The sequence below is a fragment of the Mobula hypostoma genome, chromosome 23 (assembly GCF_963921235.1).
Source record: "Mobula hypostoma chromosome 23, sMobHyp1.1, whole genome shotgun sequence".
NCBI lineage: Eukaryota > Metazoa > Chordata > Chondrichthyes > Myliobatiformes > Myliobatidae > Mobula > Mobula hypostoma.
In genome coordinates this window covers 15,632,603-15,655,850 of record NC_086119.1, presented here as the reverse complement: position 1 = coordinate 15,655,850, position 23,248 = coordinate 15,632,603, and the positions used below count along the sequence as shown (strand labels likewise).

The 23,248-nt window shown below is 46.4% G+C and overlaps 1 protein-coding gene across 1 annotated transcript in view; it reads left to right on the top strand.

The window, feature by feature from the left end:
• Positions 1-23,248, top strand: part of ccdc92ba (coiled-coil domain containing 92Ba) — an 85,306-nt gene that overhangs the window by 36,140 nt on the left and 25,918 nt on the right. The window contains exon 3 of the mRNA XM_063031050.1: positions 18,444-18,491. Within this exon, the coding sequence (XP_062887120.1) occupies positions 18,444-18,491 (48 nt within the window). The remainder of the gene's footprint in view (positions 1-18,443; positions 18,492-23,248) is intronic.

Here is a 23,248-nt window from a genome sequence, read left to right as displayed (position 1 = left end):
CATCAGCACTGGGAGCCTGGTGACACTTGTGGGCTGCCCCCACCACAATCCTTGGCCTGTGTTTTTGATGCAAAACGGCACATTTCACTGTATGCCTCAATGTACATGTGACAAATAAAGCTAATCTCTTTTCTTCCCTGTAATGAAAACAAATAAGAAGACACCCCCATTGTCTTCTGGCCCCATTTACAGAGGGCCCTCCCATGCCAGAAAACGACAACTGAGGAACGACTCCGGGGGGTTGCCAGGCACCGAGTTGCGATGAGGGTGGTGGGGATGGTGGGGGGAGGGGTTGGGCAAGCATTGAACATCATCAGCCACAGCAGGGGTCAGATCAAGTAGAGTTTAGTGTCATATGCACAAGTATAGTGAGATACAATGAAAAAACTTGCAGGAGCATCACCAGCACTTGGGTATGGACAAGAGGAAGCATGAAGTCTACAGAAGGACTTAGACACGTTAGGAGAATGAGCAAAGAATTGGCAGATGGAAAACACTATCGAGAAGTTTATGTTCACATATCTTGGTAGAGACCCGGCTGGTGGCGTAGTGGCATCAGTGTTGGACTTCGGCACAAAAGGTCCTGAGTTCAAATCCTGCTGGCTCCCCTGCATGCTTTCCATCCGTGCTGGGTTACGAGCTGGTGAACTCTTTGGAAACTCACCCGGCAGAAGGCAATGGCAAACCACTGCTGTAACTTGTCTTGTACGCGGTTCCCCACTACGTCAGAGAGGCGTGGAGGGAAATCGTCCGCTAACTGGAGAAACTCTGGATGCGATGTTCCTTTCCTACCTTGGTAGAATAAATAAAAGCATAGATATAGTTTCTAAATGGAAAGAAAATGTAAGGTGCAAAGGGACTTGGGAGTCCTTGTGCAGGATTCCCTAAAGGTTAATTTTCCGGCTGAGTCTGTGGCGAGGAAGACAAATGCAATATTAGCATTCATTTTGAGAGGACTAGAATGTGTAATGCTGAGGCTTTATAAGGCACTGGGTGAGGCCTCACTTGGAGTATCGTAAGCAGTTTTGGGCCTCCAATCTAAGAAAGGATATGCTAACATTGGAGACGGTTCAGAGGAAGTCACGAAAATGGTTCTGGGATTGAAAGGCTCGTCATATGAGGACTGAGCCTCATCTAAGCCTCAACTCACAGGAATTCAGAAGAATGAGAGGAGATCTTATTGAAACCTATCGAATGTTGAAAGGCCTCGACAGAGTGGATGTGTGGGGGGATGTTTCCTGTAGTGGGGGAGTCTAGGACCAGAGGGCACACCTCAGAATAGAGGGATGTCCATTTAGAACAGAGGTGAAGAGGAATTCCTTTAGCCAGAGAGTAGTAAATTTGTTGCCACAGGTAGCTGAGGAGGCCAAGTCTTTGGGCACATTTAAGGCTGAGGTTGACAGGTTCTTAATTGCTCAGGGCATGAAGGGATACGGGGAGAAGGCAGGAGACTGGGGCTGAGAGGGAAACAGATCAGCCATAATGAAGTGGTGGAGCAGACTCGATGGGTCAAATGGCCTAATTTTGCTCCAGTATATGGACTTATTTACATAAACATTGTGCAAGCCAGAGAAGAGAGAGGGGAGGAAAAGTCTTTATAAAAGCAAGACCTTAGTGCAAAAAACAAAGAGCCAATCAGAGACAAGTCCATGGTGGTACAAGAAGTGGTCCATCGTGTTCCTTTGCTGAGGTAGGGTTAAGGTTGTGCAGGTCTGATGATTGAGCTAGGTATCTGTGCTTGAACCTGCCAGTGTTCCTGAGTCAGGTACTTCACAGGAGCAGTGAAAGACTGGCATGACCCAAATGGTGGGCGTCCCTGATGATAGATGCCCCCATCTCGAGGCACTTGCCTCTGTGGAACGCCGATGGTTGACGAGTGGTGTGGAATTCACCAGAGGCCCTCGCTGGATGTGCTGCTTCGCAAACACCAAGGAGCAGCGTGCGCCGTGGCCACAGACCACAGACCGCGGGAAGGATGCGGACACGTACATGTTGTGTCTGAACTGTGTGAAAGGAAGCCCCCGCAGATGACAGTCTCTCTCCAGCATGCCGGCTTTCAAAGTCACCAGGCTCTCGAGGCAGTGTGAGAGTGACGAGAACTCCAGTGCCCAGCATGAGCTCAGCTGCCAGTAAGTTATTGACTGAAATTGAGTCTGGGCAGGAATGAAGCTGATTCAGAGCGGCTTCACCGAGCCACAGTGCTTCCAGTAGGTCTTGCCTTCTCTCACTGAGAGTCACAGAGAGATACTTGGGGAAGGGAGGTTTTAATGACGAGTCATTATGCTGTAATACCTGCATTCACCCACTGCAGGAGGAGTGGAGAAGTCTGCACTGTGAACAGAGGGAGCCTGTAACAGCCTGTAATAAAACATCAGCTGACAGGGCTTATAGTAATTGTTACAGTGACTTAAGGTAAATCAAATTAATGTAATGATTGACATGTGAGGACCTCCCTCCCTTGGCCAGGGTCAACCGTGGGTGTTGCGTCCTCTCTGTGTAGGGGACACTCAAGCCAGGGCAGTACGATATGGAGGGCAAGCTGTTGCCCGTGCAGCAGGCTCCCCCTCCCAACGCATCCGATGAATCCAAATGATCAGCGGAGACCCATACAGTTCGGCACCAGGAGTTGCCAGTCAGCGTAGGACTGCCTCAGGGTCTCCAGATCCAGGGTTTTTCCTCAGGGTTTGCTCCCGAAGCCTTCCCCATGAGTGGGTATGGCCGCAAGACAGCTGAGGTTTGAGATCAGAGTTGTCCTTCTCCTGGATGAGCTGCCCACCGCGGCTGACGAGCCCCGTCTGCCCACGGCGACTGGTTTTAAGGCGCCAGTAACCCACCGCTGCCCCTTGTCCTGTCAGTAGAAACGGCACTGCCAGGCTTAGTAACTAAGCCAAACATGAAGGCCAGGAGCTGGACTTGGTTGTCAGAGGCTCTTTCAGACGCACACCATTGGGAGCAGTTAATAGGTAGTGGGAGCTTATCCCCACAACCCCACCTCCCCTGGCTATTGCAGTCATGGACATGGTCATACATACATATGTATAATTACCATGACAATTATCTTTTTGCAGCAGCAGCACTGTATATGACAAAAATAAGTGAATATGCATAAATTAACATAAATTATAATTAATGAGCAAAATATAAGTTCTGAGGTGGTGTTACGGAGCATGTCTTATGGGGATATGTTGAGCAAGCTAGGCTTTTCTCTTTGGGGAGAAGGAGGATGAGAGGTGGCTTGACAGAGGCGTACAAGATGATAAGAGGCATAGATAGAGTGGGCAGCCAGAAACTTTTTCCCAGGATGGACATGGCTAATACCAGTTTGCGTAACTTTGAAGTGTTTGGAGGCAAGTATAGGAGGAGATGGTTCTTTTACTCAGAGAGTGGTGAGTGTATGATAGAGGCAGATACATTTGGAGCATTTAAGAAACTCTTAGATAGGCACATGGATGAACAAAAAAAGGAGGGCTATGTAGGAGGGAGATATTAGATTGATTTTAGAAGGGTCAGCACAACATCGTGGGCCAAAGGGCCTGTACTGTACTGTAATGCTCTATAGTGGTTAGGTTATTCATACGCATATCAGGGTTGGTGCCAAATCGGCTGTTACCGTGTGAACAGAATTTAACAGGGGCATGGGCCTCCTGGTCAGCGAATGAACCTCTCTAACTCCAACACCAAGGTGGGCACCGTCTGCCTCTGGTACACAGGACAGAACGTAGTTCCAGGGCACATTTACATCACTTGTGTTGTGTTTTCTTTAATCCTCAGTCATTTACAGGATGTAAGCATTGCTGACTAGGCCCCCATTTGTTCCCCCATCTCTTGCTGACCTTGAACTGAATGGCTCGTGAGGCTACTTCAGGGAGGACCTCACCGGTGGAGCTGGAGTCACATTGCAGGCTGACCAGGTTATGGTGGCAGAGTTCCTTCCCTGGAGATTTAGTGACCCAGATGAAATTCTTGCAATGATGTACAGAGGGGGTGTAGAGGAGATTTACAAATATTGATGAGGGATTGTATAAGAGTAAAGTTGTTTTCATTGGAACAGAAGGCAGAGGGACTCATAAATAGTGTATAAAATTCTGAGAGATCCAGATAGATTATTTAAGGGGTATCTGAGGGGAAATTTCTTCACTTTGAAGGTGACATGAGCGTGGAATAAATTGCCAGCAGAAGTTGTGGATACAGGTCGATTTCAGCATTTAAGAGATCTTTGAATAGGTACATTGGTGGGAGGAGGATGGAGGGCTATGGTCCAGGTGTAGGTCAATGGGTCTAGGCAGAGTAACAGTTTGGCATGGACTAGATGGGCCGAAGGGCCTGTTTCAGTGCTCTGGCGCGCTCTGACCCTGGTGAGGTGTGTAGGCCTCTAAACATTCCCTGTCCTAGTACCTTTGAAATGTTGTTAATTGCCCTACTTCAACCACTTCCTCTGGCAGCTCCTTACACATACTGACCGCTCTCTTGGTTGAGAAGTTGCCCCTCAGGTTCCTATTCCCCAACCCAGGGGAAAAGTGTGCACACGCATTCACCCCATCTCTTTCCCTTTTCTCTAGAGGGTAAGAGGGAAGGGAGGAAGTAATATAGCCAATCCTTAAAATGTGTCCAGTGTAACCAACATGTTACTGAACCCTCATGTCACTTCAGTGTGCTTGCTTCATATTCTGCCCCTTCCGATGGGAATTCTGCAATTGAGCAGGTAGCCCTGCTTCTAACTGGCACCAATATGGTCCGCACAAAGTGTTTTGTGGCCTCCAAAGAAACTTGGAGTCGCAGGTTGTCTAAGGTTGAGTTATAAAGGGTACAGAGGAAAGGAAAGGGTACAGAGGAGATTTACCAGAATGCTGCCTGGTTTAGAGAGTATGCATTATGATCAGAGATTAAGGGAGCTAGGGCTTTACTTTTGGAGAGAAGGAGGATGAGAGGAGACATGATAGAGGTGTATAAGATAATAAGAGGAATAGATAGAGTGGATAGCCAGTGCCTCTTCCCCAGGGCACCACTGCTCAATACAAGAGGACATGGCTTTAAGGTAAGGGGTGGGAAGTTCAAAGGGGGATATTAAAGGAAGGTTTTTTACTCAGAGAGTGGTTGGTGCGTGGAATGCACTGCCTGAGTCAGTGGTGGAGGTAGATTAACTAGTGAAAATTAAGAGACTACTGGACAGGTATATGGAGGAATTTAAGGTGGGGGGGGGTTATATGGGAGGCAGGGTTTGAGGGTTGGCACAGCAGTTTGGGCCGAAGGGCCCGTACTGTGCTGTATTGTTCTATGATCTATAATTTTCTTCAGTTTCAATCCAGTTCAACCATTGCTGCTACAAGTCTGCATCCTCCTCATGTGTCTGATTGAGGACAGTTGGCACTGTGTGTCGAGAGCAGCAATGCGTGGCCAAGCTGCTGACTGCCCGTTGCCCACACCCTGTCATTTCACGGGTGATGGATCCTTTTTGGAAATCCCTCAAAGATCAATTTATTTCATCACTGCAAGTGAACCAGGATCTCCGTGCCAGCATAAGGCTATATTGATATTACATAATCATAGAAGTGTTGGGGGCGGCATGGTAGTGTTCCTAGCCTTGCCTATTTACGTGTCTTTCTAAATACTTAAACAAAGTGATTACATCTGTCTCCTCACCTCATCTGGTAACAAGTTCCAGATAGTTTGGGTATGACAGCACCAACGACATGGGTTCAATTCCTACGCTGTTCATAAGGAGTTTGTACGTTCTCCTGGTGACCACGTGAGTTTCTTCCTACATCCCAAGGACCTACAGTTCAGTAGGTTAATTGGTGTAATCGGGCAGTGCGGGCTTCGGCCTGTTACCATGTTGTATCTCCAATAAAAACATATTCAGGCAAGGTAGGAGACCATTTGGCCCATCAAGTCCATGCCAAACTACAAAAAAAAACCTTTAAGCTACTTCCCATGTTCAATCACTCTACCACTGTTTGGTTTGCACTCAGCAGCCAGAAACTACATAATGGAATTCCTGTTTCGATTTCCATCATGACCCTCCTTGCTGTTTCAAGTTGAGTTCATTGTCAAGTGCACAAGCATGCAGAGGTACAAAACAATGAAAAACCTACTTGCAGCAGCATCAGGAACAGGAAGATACAGACAGCACAACGCCAGTTATACTTGAATTATGCCGTACGGTGGAAGAAAAGACTGTGCAAAACTAAGACGAGTGTAGTCGACAAAATTTGACGTCAAGTCCATGGTGGTGCAAGAGGTGGTCTGTGGTGTTCCACTGCAAGCTAGCGTTAGGGTTCTGCAGGTAGGTTCAAGAAACTGGTTGTATAAAATTTAAAGATAAGAGTTGAGCTTTATTTGTAACATCTATTTTGAAGCATACTGTGAGACGCATCGTTTGCATTGCATCATATCAAATCAGCGAAGATGTGCTGAGGGAAGCCCAGAAGTGTCGCTATGCTTCCAGTGCCAACATAGCATGCCGCAACTTACTGATCCTAATCTATACGCCTTTGGACTGTGGGAGGAAACTGGAGCACCCTGAGGAAACACACGCGGTCACAGGGAGAACACACAAACCCAAAGGTTCAAAGGTCCAGTTTAATGTCAGAGAAATGTATAGAATACACATTCTGAAATGTTTTTACTTCACAAACATCCATGAAAGCAGAGGATTGCCCCAAAGAATGAATGACAGTTAAACGTAAGAACCCTGAAGTCCACCCCAGCTCCCCTCCCTCCCACACATAATTGGCAGGAAGCAACGATCCCCTCTCCTCCCACCAGCAAAAAAAAAGCATCAGCACCCACCACCGAGCACTCAAGCGTGAACAAAGCAATAACAAAGACACAGACGCAGTTACCCCAAAGACTTTGCATTTCACCCAGTATTCGACATACCACAGGCTCTCTCTCCCTAATAAGGGAGAAGGAGGTGTCTCCGTTTTTCCCAGCGAGCGGGGAGACATAAACAACTTGCTGGTTTACGATGTTAAAGTCCGTTACGTGGCTTTTTCCGAGCTCTGTTCCCAAAGATCCCAGGTCTTTGGGCACACAACAGAAGATTTTCCAACTCCCCCGATGACACTCGGGTCTCCTGCCATGACACCGACCCTCGATCCGCCCATCTCCAGAGTCCGTCTTTGATCTTCAGCTTCCAAATCTGAGCTGGATTCTCAGGCCGAACCCATGGTGTGCCAAACAATAGCCAGCCTTGAAACCCCGAGAACATGTCCCATTTCCACAAAGAACCAAAGTTAGCATCTAACTCCAGGTCAGGGTCTTCAAAAGAACCCTGAAAGGGAAAAATAAAGATATTAAAAATGGAAGTAAAGATGTTTCCGAAGATGCAAACAAAGGAGTCTCCATTTAGTGCCATCTTAACTTGGCTCCACCTCCCAAAAACTGGGTGGGAATCGAACACCGGTCGGTAATTGTTTACCCCTTTGACCATGTATGATTACGTTTCTGATGTGATTCTGTATCAGGTCATAGAGTCATAGAACACTACAGCACAGAAACAGGCCCTTCGGCCCATCTAGTCCCTGCCAGTCTATTAACCAATCTAGTCTCATCGACCCACACCTGGACCCTTGTCCTCCATATCCTCCCCATCCAAATACTCATCTAAGCTTCCCTTCAATGTTGAAATTTAAACCTGTATCCATCACTTCCACTGGCAGCTCATTCCACACTCTCACCAACATCTGAGTGAAGAAATTCCCTCTCAGGTTCCCCTTCCATCTAGATTTCTCAGAATTTTATGCACTTCTGTTGAGCCTCTTAGCCCTCTGTACCCTTAAACATTTCACCTTTCACCCTTAACCCATGACTTCTGGTTCTAGTCTCATCCAACCTCAATGGAAAAAGCCCTGTTCGCATTTACCTCATCTACTCCTCGCATAATTTTGTATAACTCTGTCAAATCTCCTCTCATTCTCCGGCGCTAATGACATCCTGCGGGGTACTTGGCGGTGTTAAAGGAGTTACGTAAGTGGATTTGTTGGTTGCACCAACTCTGCAGCTGTAACTTGAACGCTCAGCAGACGCTGGCTGAATTTCAACACCTTTGTCCCTCTGCTGTCTTCACAAGCACTCAGGAGTAACAATTCACCTCCAGCCAACACGTTTATGAATCGAGCACAGAGATTTTCATAGGCAGAGGCAGAACATTATTTGTTCCTTTGTTCGAAGGGGAAGTCAGTGGATGATTAACAGTCTGTCCCGGTTTATGTGACAAAAATGCATTATTGCTCTCGCATCTCTTGGCTTGTGTCTGGTCCCAGTGCAGGAGAGGTTGTGATGCAGCGATAACAGTTTCTGCTGTGAGCTGCAGTGACACAGTGACTGAGAGAAACAGCACAGACACTGACCCTTCGGCCCATTGAGTCTAAACTGACCAACAGCTACACATTTACATTAACCCTGCATTAATCCCAATTTATCCCCCCACATTCCCATCAACAACCCCCGCCCCTGATTCTACCATTCATTAACACACAATAGGTGGCCAATTAACCTACCAATGTATGAGTGCTGTGCAGAATTCTTAGGTATATATATAAATTGTAGTTTGTAAATCTGGCAGGAGCAAAGGTTGTTGGGAATGGTGAGGGTGAACGCTGCGCGAGGGGTTTGGGACAGGTGGCAGAGAAGGAGTGCCAGGGGTGGGGGGTGGCACGGGTGCAGACACACCCAGCCCCGAGACACCAGGCAGGATCATTTGATTCCAAACTATTCGTTTAATGATCATCACGGAATATCTCACTAGTGCTTCCCACTCCCTCCCCTCTCCCTCCCCTCTCCCTTCCCCTTTTCCCAACCGTGATTCCCCTCTCCCTGCCCCCTTCCCACTCCCAGTCCACAATAGAGACCCGTATCAGAATCAGGTTTATCATCACTCACATACGTCATGAAATTTGTATTGTTTTGCAGCAGCAGTACAGTGTAATACATAAAATTACTGCAGTACTGTGCAAAAATCTTGGGCAACCTAGCTATATATACACCATATATATACACACACACACACACACACACACACACACACACACACACACATATATATATATATATATTCACCATATATTCTATATACATGTACTAGTACTGCACTTTGTTAGGATATGGGAGGAAACGGGTTCACCCAAAGGAAACCCATATGTTAGACAATACAGCATACATATAGTAAATCACAACAGCACCGAAACGGGCACTGTAGTCCAAGGTGAGCATAGTGGCAGGCTGACTTAATCCCGCTGCCTGCACATAGAGTCATAGACCACTACAGCACAGAAACAGGCCCTTCAGCCCATCTAGTCCATCCCAAACCATTACAGTATTCTGCCTAGTTCCATCAGCCTGCACCCGGACCATAGCCCTCCATGCCTCTCCCATCCATGAAACTATCCAAATTTCTCTTAAGTGGTGAAATCGAACCTGCGTTCACCACTTCTGCTGGCAGCTCGTTCCACGTTCTCACCTGCCCGCTGAGTGGTGAAGTTCCTCTTAAACATTTCACCTTCCAGTCTTAACTCATGACCTCTGGTTCTAGACTCACCCAACTTCAGTGGAAAAAGGCTTGCATGCATTTACGCTATCTATACCCCTCATAATTTTGTATACTTCTATGAAATCTCCCCTCATTCTCCTACACTCCAAGGAATAAAGTCCTAACCTATTCAACCTTCCCCTATAACTCAGGTCTTCGAGTCCCAGTGAATATAATCCATATCCGACTATTCCCTGCATATTCATGTGCCTAGCTAAAAGCCTTTAGAATGCCATTATCGTACCTGCTTCCACCACCACCCCGGCACCAATCACTCTCTATAACAGAAAAGCTTTGCCCTGCACAACCCCTTTTAGCTTCGCACCTCTCACCTTAAAACCATCCCGCTAGCGTTCAGCATTTCTCCTTGGGGAATAAAAGATCTTGCTGTCTACCCTATCTATGCCGCACATAACTGTATAACTTTCTATCAGGTCTTCCCTCAGCCAGCGCTGCTCTGGAGCAAAGCAACCCTATTTTATCCAGCCTCTCCTTATGGCTCAAACCCTCTAGTCCATTCTGCATCCTGGTGAACCTCTTCTGAATTCTCCATAGCTTCCACAACCTTCCTGTAATGGGGCAACCAGAACTACACACAGTACTCCAAATCACAGACAAGAGAAGATCTGCAGGTGCTTGGAAATCCAAGCAACACGCGCAAAATGCTGGAGGAACTCAACGGGCCAGGCAGATCCTGACTCCTCATCTTTTTTTCTCCAGTCCTGCTGAAGGATCTCGGTCCAACATGTTGGCCATACTCTTTTCCACAGATACTGCCTGGGGCCTGTTGAGTTCCTCCAGCATTTGGTGTAGCCTAATCAAGTTCAGAATCTGAATCTGAATCGAGTTTATTATCACTGGCATATGTCATGAAATTTGTTGTTTTGCAGCAGCAGTACAGTGCAGTACCTAAATAAAATTACTATAAGTTATAACAAGAAATATAAATAATTAGTGCAAGAAGAGAGCAAAAAGTGAGGTAGTGTTCACGGGTTCATGAGGTAGTGCTTTTGTACATTCACCAGGAAAACATGGAAACTCCACACAGACAGCCCCCGAGGTCAGGATTGAACCTGAATTATTGGGATGAGAGGCAGATGTGCCCCTGCTATTTCTGCGTCTTTGCTGCATTTGATGGCTGCCACCTACGGACAAATCTGAAATGAAAATGGCCCCCAATCTGAATGGTGAGGGTCCATTCCCAGCCGTCCAGATTCAAATGGGCTTCTTGCCCCTCACCCACACAGAGTCCCTTAAGAAATTAGAATTATTAAACCACTGCTGTGACCAGAGACTCACCAGTGGTGCCTGGGTAACGCTGAAGGAAGTCAGATACGTGACCAGGGGCGTTCCACTCAGGGTGAAGTAGTGAACCCTGTGTCACCAGTTCGACTCCGCAGAGAGGCCATGGTGGCTGCAGACCCAGATGGCTGTCAGCCAGGGATTACGGTGTTCTCACAGTCAAGGTAAATTTATTACCAAAGCACGTATTATCTTGAGATTCATTTTCTTGCAGGCATTTACAGGAAAATAAAGAAATACAAAAGAATTTATGAAAAACTATACGAAGAGGTTGATAAACAACTGATGTGCAAAAGGAGACAGATTGTGTAAATACGTTAACTGCACTGACAGCGTGAGCTGTAGAGTCTTTGAAAATGAGCCAGCAGGTTGCAGAATCAGGTCATTGTTGAGGTGAGTGAAGTTATCCATGCTGGTTCAGGAGCCTGATGGTTGCAGGGTAATAACTGTTCCTGAACGTGGTGGTGTGGGACCTAAGGCTCCTGTAGCTCTTGTCCAATGGTGGTAGCAAGAAGAGAGGGTGCTGGGGGTCCCTGATGATGGATGCTGCTTTCTTATGGCAGCGCTCCATGTAAATGTACTCAATGGAGAGGAGGGCTTTTCCTGTAATGGACTGGGCTGCATCCACCATTTACTGTAGACTTTCCTGTTCCTGGGCGTTAGTCTTTCCATTCCAGGCCGTGAGGCAATCAGTCAGGGCACTCTCCACTCAATCTTTAGAAGTTTGTCCAAGTTTTAGGTGACATGCAAAATCGGACCAAACTTCTAACAATGTAGAGGTGCTGCCGTGCCTTCTTTGTAATGACCGGTCCCAGAACAGATCTTCTGAGACGGTAACGCCCAGGGATTTAAAGATATTGACTCGCTCCACCTCCAAGCCCCTAATGAGGTGAGTGGACTGGCTGAAAGCAGACAGGGACGGCACTGGGCTCCACAACTGTTTACCTCCTCTGTCTCGCCGAGTAAATTTCTCTAAAATCAATAAAGCTGGCAGAATAAAGGTTAATTAACCCTTCACAGGTAAAGAGTTGCGTCAGAGTAGGAAATCTGGTAAATGGCTCAGCCTTCAGCGAGCTGGGAACAGAATATGACTCATAAAAGCTTTTTGCTGTTCTCTGGGGCACCATTCAGAATGTGAAACCTTCCCCCATGTTGCTGAATTATGACCGGCAGCTGTCCCTTGCTGTTTGTGTGGACAGTGGTTTTGGTTTGAGGGGAATGAGGAAGGTGTTCGATAGTGTGGCTTCCTGCAATGATTTGAACTCCACTCAGGTATTTCTGGGGAGGTGGAAGTTCTCCCAAGGTCCTAGTCAACATCCCTCTCACCCACACACGAGGAAATCTGCAGATGCTGGAATTTCAAGCATCACACATAAAAATTGCTGGTGAACGCAGCAGGCCAAGCAGCATCTCTAGGAAGAGGTACAGTCGACGTTTCGGGCCAAGGCCCTTCGTCAGGACTAACTGAAAGAAGAGGTAGTAAGAGATTTGAATGTGGGAGGGGGAGGGGGAGATCCGAAATGATAGGAGAAGACAGGAGGGGGAGGGATGGAGTCAAGAGCTGGAAAGTTGATTAGCAAAAGGGATATGAGAGGATCACGGGACAAGAGGCCTAGGGAGAAAGAAAGGGGGAGGGGGGAAGCCCAGAGGATGGGCAAGGGGTATAGTGAGAGGGACAGAGGGTGAAAAAGAGAGAAAAAAAATACAATAATAAATAAATAACAGATGGGGTGTGAAGGGGAGGAATGGGCATTAACGGAAGTTAGAGAAGTCAATATTCATGCCATCAGGTTGGAGGCTACCCAGATGGAATATAAGGTGTTGTTCCTTCAACCTGAGTGTGGCTTCATCTTTACAGTAGAGGAGGCTGTGGATAGACATATCAGAATGGGAATGGGACGTGGAATTAAAATGTGTGGTCACTGGGAGATCCTGCTTTCTCTGGCGGACAGAGCATAGGTGTTCAGCTAAATGTTCTCCCAGCCTTGCCATTATATTCATCAATAAATCTGTCCCAGAAGGCTGAGGTACAGTACTCTGCAAAAGTCTTAGGCACATATGCGGTATGTGGCTAGGGTGCCTAAGACTTTTCCACAGTACTGTAGTAATTTTATGTATTACAGTGTACTGCTGTCACAAAAACAAAACAAATTTCATGAAATATGTGAGTGATGATAAACCTGATTCTGATATGGGTCTCCATTGTGGACTGAGTGCGGGAAGAGGGCAGGAAGAGGGGAATCGTGGTTGGGAAAAGTGGAAGGGAGAGGAGAGGGAGTGGGAATCACCGGAGAGACATTCTGTAATAATGAATAAACCGATTATTTGGAATCGAATGACCTTGCCCAGTGTTTCAGGGCTGGGTGTGTCTGCACCCATGCCACAACCCCAGCACCCCTTCTCTGCCACCTGTACCACACCCCTCCCTTGGCACTCCACCCTCGCCACTCCCAACATCCCTTGTTCCCGCCAGATCTACAAACTCACCCTAGCTATATATACTGTATATGCCTAAGACTTTTGCACAGTACCGTACATGATTAGCACGTGTTGCAATTGAAGGTGTGTGGCACACTGTCCTTCCTCAGTCAGGCATTGAGTATAGGAGTGACGATGTTATGTTGCAGCTCCACAAGATGTTGGTGAGATCACACCTGGAGTATTATGTACAGTTTTGGTGACCCTTTTAAAGGAAGGACATTATTAAGCTGGAAAGAGTGCAAAGAAGATTTACGAGGTGTATGAAATCATTATGGGCCATAGATAGGGTGAATGAACACAATCTTTTTACCAGGGGCAATCTAGAGGACATTGGTTGAAAGTGAGAGGTGAAAGATTTAAAAGGGGCCTGAGAGGCAACTTGTCCACGCAGAGGGTGGTGTAAGCTGCCAGAGGAAGCAGGAGAGGAGGGTACAATAGCAATATTTAAAAGACAACTGTACTGGTACCTGGATAGGTGAGACATAGAGAGATATGGGCCAAATACAGGCAAATGGGACTGGCTTAGATTGGCATCTTAGTTGGCATGTCGTAGTTATGCATATTTCATTCCACGTTTGTTCTTTACTTTTTGCCAGTTCTCTACCCATGCTAATATGTTGCCTCCAAAACCATGAGGCACCTTGCTGAAGTACATCTCTACTGATCCCTCTTTATCCATTCTGGTCAAAAGCTCGCAAATTAGTCCAATGTCTGTTTCTTCCCCCAGGCAGTCAACCATTTCTGCACACTATCTCTAAATAAAATAAATAAATATATGTCTCAGGCACATAAATATAGCTAAGGTTGCTAAGGCTTTTGCAAATACTGTATTTTATGTCTTCCCAGTTACCAAATAACACTTAATACTCCTGAGCTAATACAAAGCTAAGTACTCTTATTTCTCCTTCACAACCACCTTCCTGTTTTAACCAATTTACAGTACTGTGCAGAAGTCTTAGGCAGCCTAGCTAAATATATGTGCCAAAGACTTTTGCAGTGCTGTAATTTAATAAGTAGTATTGAGAATGAGTTGTAGGCTTATGTCCGTTCCCCTCATGAAGACTAGTCCATGGACCCTCGGTTTCTTCCTCCTGTAGTCAATAATTAGCTCCTTGGTTGAGTGGGAGGTTGTTGTCGTGGTACCACTCAACCAGGTTTTCATCCTCCCTGCTAATGCTGATTCGTCACCACCTTTGGTTCGGCCAACAACGGTGGGGTCGTCAGCGAGCTTAGTTGGGGCATTGGAGCTGAGCTTAGTTTTACAGTCATAAGTGTAAAGCGAGAGGAGCATTAATATTACCTTATTTAACGTTAGTTACAGTTTTCCAGTGATATTGGATCTAAAGTACCATAGTTATCTCCACCTCTTCAAGCAAAATGACTTGTAATACATCAGAATAACACAGAGGACCATAAGGAAGGTTTCATTAGCAGGACCAAGATTAATGACTTCTGTACCTCATAAAAATGATCAGTGTTATTGATTACGAAACTATTTTGAAACGATTCTTTAATTTCCTGTGGCATTGATCATCAAGTGGCATGAGAAAGCAGCGGCTTCCGTTGAACTGGGATCGGAGGGTGTAAGCTATCTGGACCAGAATGTGCAGATATAATTCATCTACCTTTTTAAACTCCTATTCTATGTTTAAAAGTTATTAAGAATTAGCATAGAAACTGTCCCTTGTATTAATAGCCCCTCATTGTTTGGTGGTATACCGTTACAGTGCCCCCACTGATAGGGGTGTAATTACCCCAGTCACTACAATGCACTGTAAACAATCTAAACCACTTTTAATAATGCTGTTTACACTGTAGGTACATGGTGGTACTGAGGTATTTATGCATTTTATTCCATATCTGATCTCCTAACTTTACTTTTTGCCAGTTTTCTACCCATGCTAATATGTTGCCTCCAAAACCACGAGGCACCTTGGTGAAGTCCAAGTACATCTACTGATCCCTCTTCATCCACTCTGGTCAAAACTTGGCAAATCAGTCTAATGAATCTTTCTTCCCCCAGCTGCTGATCTGATCCACCATTCCACTTACCCCTCCCCCAGCCCCCTCTACCTATTACTTTGCTGTTAACACCTTCAGCCACTTTTTATAATCACAAGAAAGTCTGCAGATGTTGGAAATCCAAAGCAACAAACACTAAATGCTGGAGGAACTCAGCACATCAGGGAGTATCTATGGAAATGAATAAACAGTTGACATCTCAGGCTGAGACCCTTCTTCAGGACTGAAATGGAAGGAGGATGACTCCAGAATAAAAAGAGTGGGAGAGGGGAAGGAGGCTAGCTAGAACATGATAGGTGAAGCCAAGTGGATGGGGAAAGTAAAGGTCTGGAGAAGAAGGAATCTGAAAGGAGAGGAGAGTGGACCATAAGAGAAAGGGAAGGTGGAGAGGCACCAGAGGGAAGTGATAGGCAGGTGAAAAGAAATGAAAGGTCTGAGTGGGGGATAGAAGAAGAGGTGAGGGAGGTAAATGTATCTTCAGTGGTAGGATCCCTTTGGAGATATCGGACGTTGCGGAGAATGATGTGTTGGATGCGGAGGCTCATGGGATGGTAGGTAAGGACGAGGAACTCTATCACTGTTAAGGCAGTGGGAAGATGGGGTGAGTGCAAATATTTAAGAAATGGTTGAGATGTAGCTGAGAGCAGCTTCAATAGTGAAGAAAGGGAAACACTGTTCTTTGAAGAAGGAAGACTGAATCCTGGGAATAGACGTGGCGGAGGCAAAGGAACTGAGAAAAGGGAATAGCATTTTTACAAGAGGTAGGGTGGGAATCGGTAATTTATAAAAGATGTCAGTTGACAGTTTGTTTCCAGAGACGGAAACAGAAAGATCGAGAAAGTGGGGGGGCCAGGGGAGGTGTCAGAAATGAAGCAAGTGAATTTAAGGGCAGGGTGGAATTTGGAGGCAAGTTAGAGGCAACACATCACATTAAATTCCTAATCCATGTAAATGTACATGGAGAATAAAGTTGGTCCTTGATCTTTGATAACTTTGTCCTGGGAGGTTATCCCCAGCCCTGTTCGGGTTTATGTTGGCATACTGATTTATAATGGGGAGAAGAATTTGTGTAGTTTTAGTGGAATATGGCACAATTTCTGAAACTTGAACCACTCTTATATCATCACATCTCTTTTATTGTGAGAGAGTAGAGGAAGAGTCTGTCTGTTGAGTATAGCTGACACAACATAAATTGGGAGACTGCTTCGCCGAGCACCTATGGTCTGCCCACCAGAAAAGGCTGGATCTCCCGATGGCCTCCCATTTCAATTCTACTTTCCATTCTGCCTGTTGGGTTGGAGTGTTGGAGTCGGGTAGAGTCTGTCTGTTGGGTTGGAGTGTTGGAGTCGGGTAGAGTCTGTGTTGGGTTGGAGTGTTGGAGTCGGGTAGAGTCTGTCTGTTGGGTTGGAGTGTTGGAGTCAGATACAGTCTGTTGGAATGGAGTTGGGTTGGAAGGTTGGAGTTGGGTTGGAATGTTGGAGTTGAGTACAGTCTGTCATTTGGGTTGGAGTGTTGTAGTCAGGAAGAGACTGTTGGGTTGGAGTGTTGGTGTCAGGTAGAGTCTGTCTGTTGGGTCGGAGCGTTGGAGTCGGGTACAGTCTGTCTATTGGGATGGAATTGGGTGTGAGTGTTGGAGTTGTGTTGGAGTATTGCAGTTGAGTGGAGTCTGTCTGTTGGGTTGGAGTGTTGGAGTCAGGAAGAATGTTGGGATGGATTTGGGTTGGGGTGTTGGAGTCAGGTAGAGTCTGTCTGTTGGGATGGATTGTTGGAGTCGGGTAGAGTCTGTCTGTTGGGTTGGAGTGTTGGAATCGGGTAGAGTCTGTCTGTTGGGTTGGAGTGTTGGAGTTGGGTAGAGTCTGTCTGTTGGGTTGGAGTGTTGGAGTGGGGAAGAGTCTGTCTTTTGGGATGGAGTTGGGTTGGAGTGTTGGAGTTGAGTAGAGTTTATCTGTTGGGTTGGAGTGTTGGAGTCGGGTAGAGTCTGTCTGTTGGGTTGGAGTGTTGGAGTGGGGAAGAGTCTGTCTTTTGGGATGGAGTTGGGTTGGAGTGTTGGAGTTGAGTAGAATCTATCTGTTGGGTTGGAGTGTTGGAGTGGGTTAGAGTCTGTCTTTTGGGATGGATTTGGGTTGGGGTGTTGGAGTCGGGTAGAGTCTGTCCGTTGGGTTGGAGTGTTGGAGTTGAGTAGAGTCTATCTGTTGGGTTGGAGTGTTGGAGTGGGGAAGAGTCTGTCTTTTGGGATGGAATTGGGTTGGAGTGTTGGAGTTGAGTAGAGTCTGTCTGTTGGATTGGATTGGGGAGAAGAATGGGATGAGGGTCTGAAGTGCACACTCCACATTCACATGGATAGCCAGCAACCTCCCTACTGTTCTCCTCGGTAGACATCTGGGATCCCATGCATGGTTGAAAATTTTCCTTCTGTGAGATTAGTATTAATGTTTAGTAGAGCAAGAGGACACAAAAGTGGTAGGAATTGGTAAAGACATTGTTTTCCCATTACTGGGCTGGTGCTTGTTGTAGGTTGAACAACATTGCAGCGGACTAAAATGGATATCAGTGGTTTCACAAAGCCCTATCCCTGCACAGTGTACGTGTTTCCAGCAGTTCCCTAACAAAGATGACACCTGTGGCAAGAGAGAGTTAAAAACAATTTGTCCACCCCCAGATTGCTTGCACACAAATGTCCTGGGATCATGCATAGTCACTCCTTACCACAGCAACAGCATTATGGAATGGATGGGGTACTGACATTGATTGTGACCTCAGGTGAGCTGACCTACCTTCCCTCTTCGAAGTATCATTGTTCCATTGTAGTTTGCAGCCCCTCCCTTTCCAGATCTCCTGAGAGTTTCTTGCAAGTGGCTGGTGTTCGTTATAAGGCCTGACACTGTCATTGAGCCCAGCTGTCAGGGGGTTTGGTTTAGTGTGTGCAGAAAACTCTCCAACTGCACTTGAACCAAGTGGCCTGTCCAGCCACAGAGGGCTCTTAGAGAGTCCCATCACCATGGGCCTGAAGATCCCCATAAATCTGACTGTGTGAGGACACAGAATTCCCTAGCGCACAGTCAATGGCTCTGGGAACACAACCTGACCTGCTCTTACCTGTCTTTTACAGAGCTGACGTATGAACTGACATCAAAGTCATCAAAAAAGGGCCCGTCAGGTAAGAGACGCTCACCCTGTTAACCTCTAGTGGTCATGTTAAGTAGTAGAGGTATGTATTTGCAGCACAGAGTTAGAAACAGCAGTTGCATCTTTGATCTAGGGAACAATTAATTGGTATCCACGTCTGCTGTTATACAGGTGTCAGAACCTTTCAGTATTCAAGAAATGCAAATTAGTTTGTCTAGCCCACTTCCCTCTCCCCCTCCTTTTCTTCCTCTTTCCTCCCACCTTTCCTCCTCCACTTTCTTAGTGCTATAGAGCACTACAGCACAGGGGGTAGACGGGTGGGGGAGGAGGGGAGATACGTCTCTACCAAAGGAGGTGCAAGGCGCTCCCTCCCTCCGCTAGCCTGCAGGTCACCCTTGGGCAAGGTGTAGCACCTGCTTAGCCCCCTGATCAGGGTCATATGAAGCCTTGGAGCAGGTAGTGGATGGTCGTAGGAGTAGCAGGTACATATCACAAGTCCTGATTATGTGACCACTGACACCAGGCAGACCATCTCTGAAGAGTATTGATAATGGCTGGGGTCAGCCATCTGTGAAGACACTGCCCAGAAGAAGGCAATGACAAACCACTTCTGTAGAAAAATTTGCCAAGTACAATCATGGTCATAGACCATGATCGCCCACGTCATATGACACTGCACATAATGATGATGATGACAGCACAGAAACAGGCCCTTCGGCCTATCTAGTCGGTGCTGAACTGTTATTCTGCCTAGTCCCATTGACCCGCATTTGGACAGACTCCCTCTCTTTCTTCTTTCTTGGTTTTTCTCACTATCTTGCACCTTCTGTCTCACTTCTCCTGTTCCCTCCCTCCCTCCCTTGCTCACTCCCTCCTGTGAAATCACTGAAATGCTTGTCAGGACGTTCAGAATTTTCTACTAAAACTAACTCGCCTCTTCTTTAGACCGCCCTCCCTTCCCTTCCCCCTCTCTCTCATCAGCCCCCTCCCTCTCTCCCTCTGTCATTGAGGTACTGATGGTGATGTGAGCTGGACTGAGAGCGGGACGGATTTACTGCTGCATCTGCTCTCTTCAGGTTCAGGTTGGGTGTAACTTTGCTTATTGAGGTTCTCGTCAGCGTGTGAAGTTATTCCTCACCTCTCCAGTCACCTGCCCCAAGCCCCTGGTGAAGCTGAGGAACAGCAACCTGCCCTCAGCATTCAAGACCAAGTGTTTTGGAAGAGGCCTCGAACTGTAGACACATCTTAAAGACAGAGGTGGTCTAAGATTGGAACCTTCCTCAACTTCCATATCTCCTCTAACACTTCTCCTGAAAACACTTGCTTGTCGGTTTTCTTTTCTCTGTCCTATTTTGGCCTCCTCCATGGTAGACAGACATTTTCCCAACTCATTTGCTCCACAAATGTCACCTCCATTCAGCAAATGCTGTCCTTTTTTTATTTTCTTATTTACCTTATGTTTCCCATATTTGCTGAGGCTTTTCTCAATTCCTGGCCCCCGCTCTCTGAAAACAGACCAAGATCCCACTGTACTTGTAAAACACCATACTATTCCCTGCTCTCTCCAAAGTCTTTATGTACCAAATTTCCCAGAATCCATCCATCTAGGTTTTCTTCTTTCCCCACGGTACTGAAACAGCCCTTAATAATAACGTTATTAATAATGTCTGTAAACTATGAAAATAATTCCCTCTTTGTTCTGGATTCAATCATTTCGCTAACCCTCAAGCTACGAAATTTCCTCCCTAAATGTCTCAGTTCATTTCTTAAACACTCTCCTTAATCCTACCCTATGCGTAATGTAGTTGTTGCCCAGTTTTTTTTCATAATACTTCTGGGAAACACCCTGGCAGATTTTACTATATTGAACACCCTACGTTGTTGCTGTTCATTAAAACTACTGGTTATAGAACATAGAACTTTTGGGCACAGTACAGGCTGTTCAACCCATGATGTAGTGCTGACCTTCTAACCTACTCTTAAGATCAATATAATCCTTCCCTCTTACATAGTCCTCCATTTCTGTCATTCGTGTGCTTTTCAAAGAGTGTCTGTCAAAGAAAGAGTGACTCTAGTGTATCTGCCTCCGCCCTGGCAGCACATCCCACAGCCGCACTGCTTTCTGTGTCAAAAAAACTACCTCTGACGACACACGCAAAATGCTGGAGGAAATCAGCAGGTCAGGCAGCATCTATGGAAATGAATAAAGAGTTGATGTTTTGGGCTGACACCCTTCTTCAGGGTCGGAAAGTAAGGGGGAAGACGGCAGAATAAAAAGGAGGGGTGAGGGGCAGGAGAGCAAGCTGGAAAATGATAGATGGGGCCGGCTGGTGGCGCGACGACATTGGTGCCAGACCCAGGAGCGGATGTTCCTGGGTTTGAAACTAGTCGGGTTCGCTCCCGAGTACGCTTTCCATCGGTGCCGGGTTGAGTGTCGAGATCGCAACTCGATCTCGTAAAACAAAGGGAAAATACTGTGAAAATGTCCGTGTGAGGAGTGACGTGTCACACAGTCTCTCTCTCTCACACTCTGCGCCTTGGAAAAAGCCATGAAAAATCCATCATCACGGACGCACACACGGACACGCAGACGCACATGTACAGACGCACACGCGCAGACGCATGTGCACAGACTTGCACGCACGCAGGCACATGCCAAAAAAAAAAGGAAATTGATAGGTGAAGCCAGGTAGGCGAGGTAGGTGAGGGAGGGAGGAAGAAGTAAGAGGTGGAAAAGATAAAGGTCTGGAGAAGAAGGAATCTGATAGGAGAGGAGAGACCGGGGAGAAAGGGAAGGACACCAGGGGAGGTGATAGGCAGGTGAGGAGAACCGGTAAGAGACCAGATTCGAGAATTGATAACAAAGGAAAGGGAGAAGGGAAAATTACTGAAGTTGGAGAAATGGATGCATGCCATCAGGTTGGAGGCTACCCAGACAGAATATGAGGTGTTGCTCTTTCAATCTGAGAGTAGCCTCATCATGACAGAGGAGGAAGCATGGACCGACACGTCGGAACGGGAGTGAAGATAGGAATTAAAATGGTTGGCCACCGGGAAACTCTGCTTTTTACAAATGGAGCAGAACTACTCGACAAGATGGTTCCCCAATCTATGTTAGATCTTGCCAACGTAGAGGAGGCCGCATCGGGAGCACTGGATACAGTAGGTGACCTCAACCGATTTGCAGGTGAAGGACGGCCTCACCTGGCAGGTCTGTTTGGGGCCCTGAATGGAGGTGAGGAAGGAGGTGAATGGGCAGGTGTAGCACTTCAAAGTTCAAAGTAAATTATTATCAAAGTGCATACATGTCACTATATATAACCCAGACATTCATTTCCTTGTGAGCATTCTCAGTAAATACAAGAAACACAATAGAATTAATGAAAGACCACATCTAAGAGGACAGACTAACAACCAATGTGCAAAAGACAACAAACTGCAAATGCAAAAAGGGAAAAAAGAACAATCAATAAATAAGCTATTAGTGTCGAGAGCGTGAGATGGAGAGTCCTTGAAAGTGAGTCGATGGGTAGTGGGAACAGTTCAATGATGGGACGAGTGAAGTTATCCTCTTTGGTTCACGAGCCTGGTGGTTGAGGGGTAATAACTATTCCTGAACCTGATGGTGTAGGTCCCGAGGCTCTTGTACCCTCTTCCGGATGGCAGCAGTGAGAAGAGAGCATGGCCTGGATGGTGGGAATCCTTGATGATGGATCCTACTTTTTGGCAGTAGCACTCCACGTAGGTGTGCTCAATGGTGGGGAGGGCTTTAAACCGTGGTGGACTGGTATCCACCACTTTTTGTAGGCTTTTCTTCTCAAGGGCAATTGGCTGCGACCAGTCAATATACACTCCACGACACACCAATAAACCCTTACCAGCTTGTACACTTCTATCAAGTCTCCTCTCATCCTCTTTCGCTCTGAAGAGAAAAGCCCTAGTTTACTAAAACTTTCCTAATAAGACATGCTCTCTAATCCAGGCAGCATCCTAGTAAATCTCCTTCGTCCCCTCTCTAAAGCTTCCTCATCCTTCCTATAATGATGTGACCAGAAATGAACACAATAGTCTAAGTGTGGACTATAAAGTGCAGAATATTGTTATGAAAATCTCTGAGGGGCTGTGGAATCACCTTGTGAATACAAAATGGTCTTCTGTCATCTAACTTTCACAGGTCTCTTAATTGTAGAACCCACTGAAATTCTGCAAACATAACTTTTAATACCATCTTTGTCTAAATGGTCCATTGTTTCTGGTCATGCAACATAGCCAGAGGCTCTTTGGCTCACTATCACGTACCCATCTACTGTACTCTGCAAAAAGCTTAGGTATATATGCAGTATAGCTAGGGTACCCAAGACATTTGCACAGTACTGTAGTAATTTTATATATTACACTGTACTGCTGCCACAAAACAAAACAAATTTCATGACATATATGGGAGATGATAAACCTGATTCTGATATGGGTCTCTATTGTGGACTGAGAGTGGGAAGGGGGCAGGGAGAGGGGAATCATGGTTGGGTAAAGGAGCAGGGAAGGGGAGGGAGCAGGAAACAGCAGAGAGACATTCTGTAATGATCAATAAACCAATTGTTTGAAATCAAATGTCCTTGCCTGGAGTCTCTGGGCTGGGTGTGTCTGCCCCCACACCACCCCTCCCCGTTGCCATTGAGACTGCTTCTCTGTCACATATGCTTCCTGTGGCACTCCACCCTCACCATTCCCAATGTCCCTTGCTCCCCCCAAATTTACAAACTTGCTCTCCGCTCCACGTTGAGAAATACA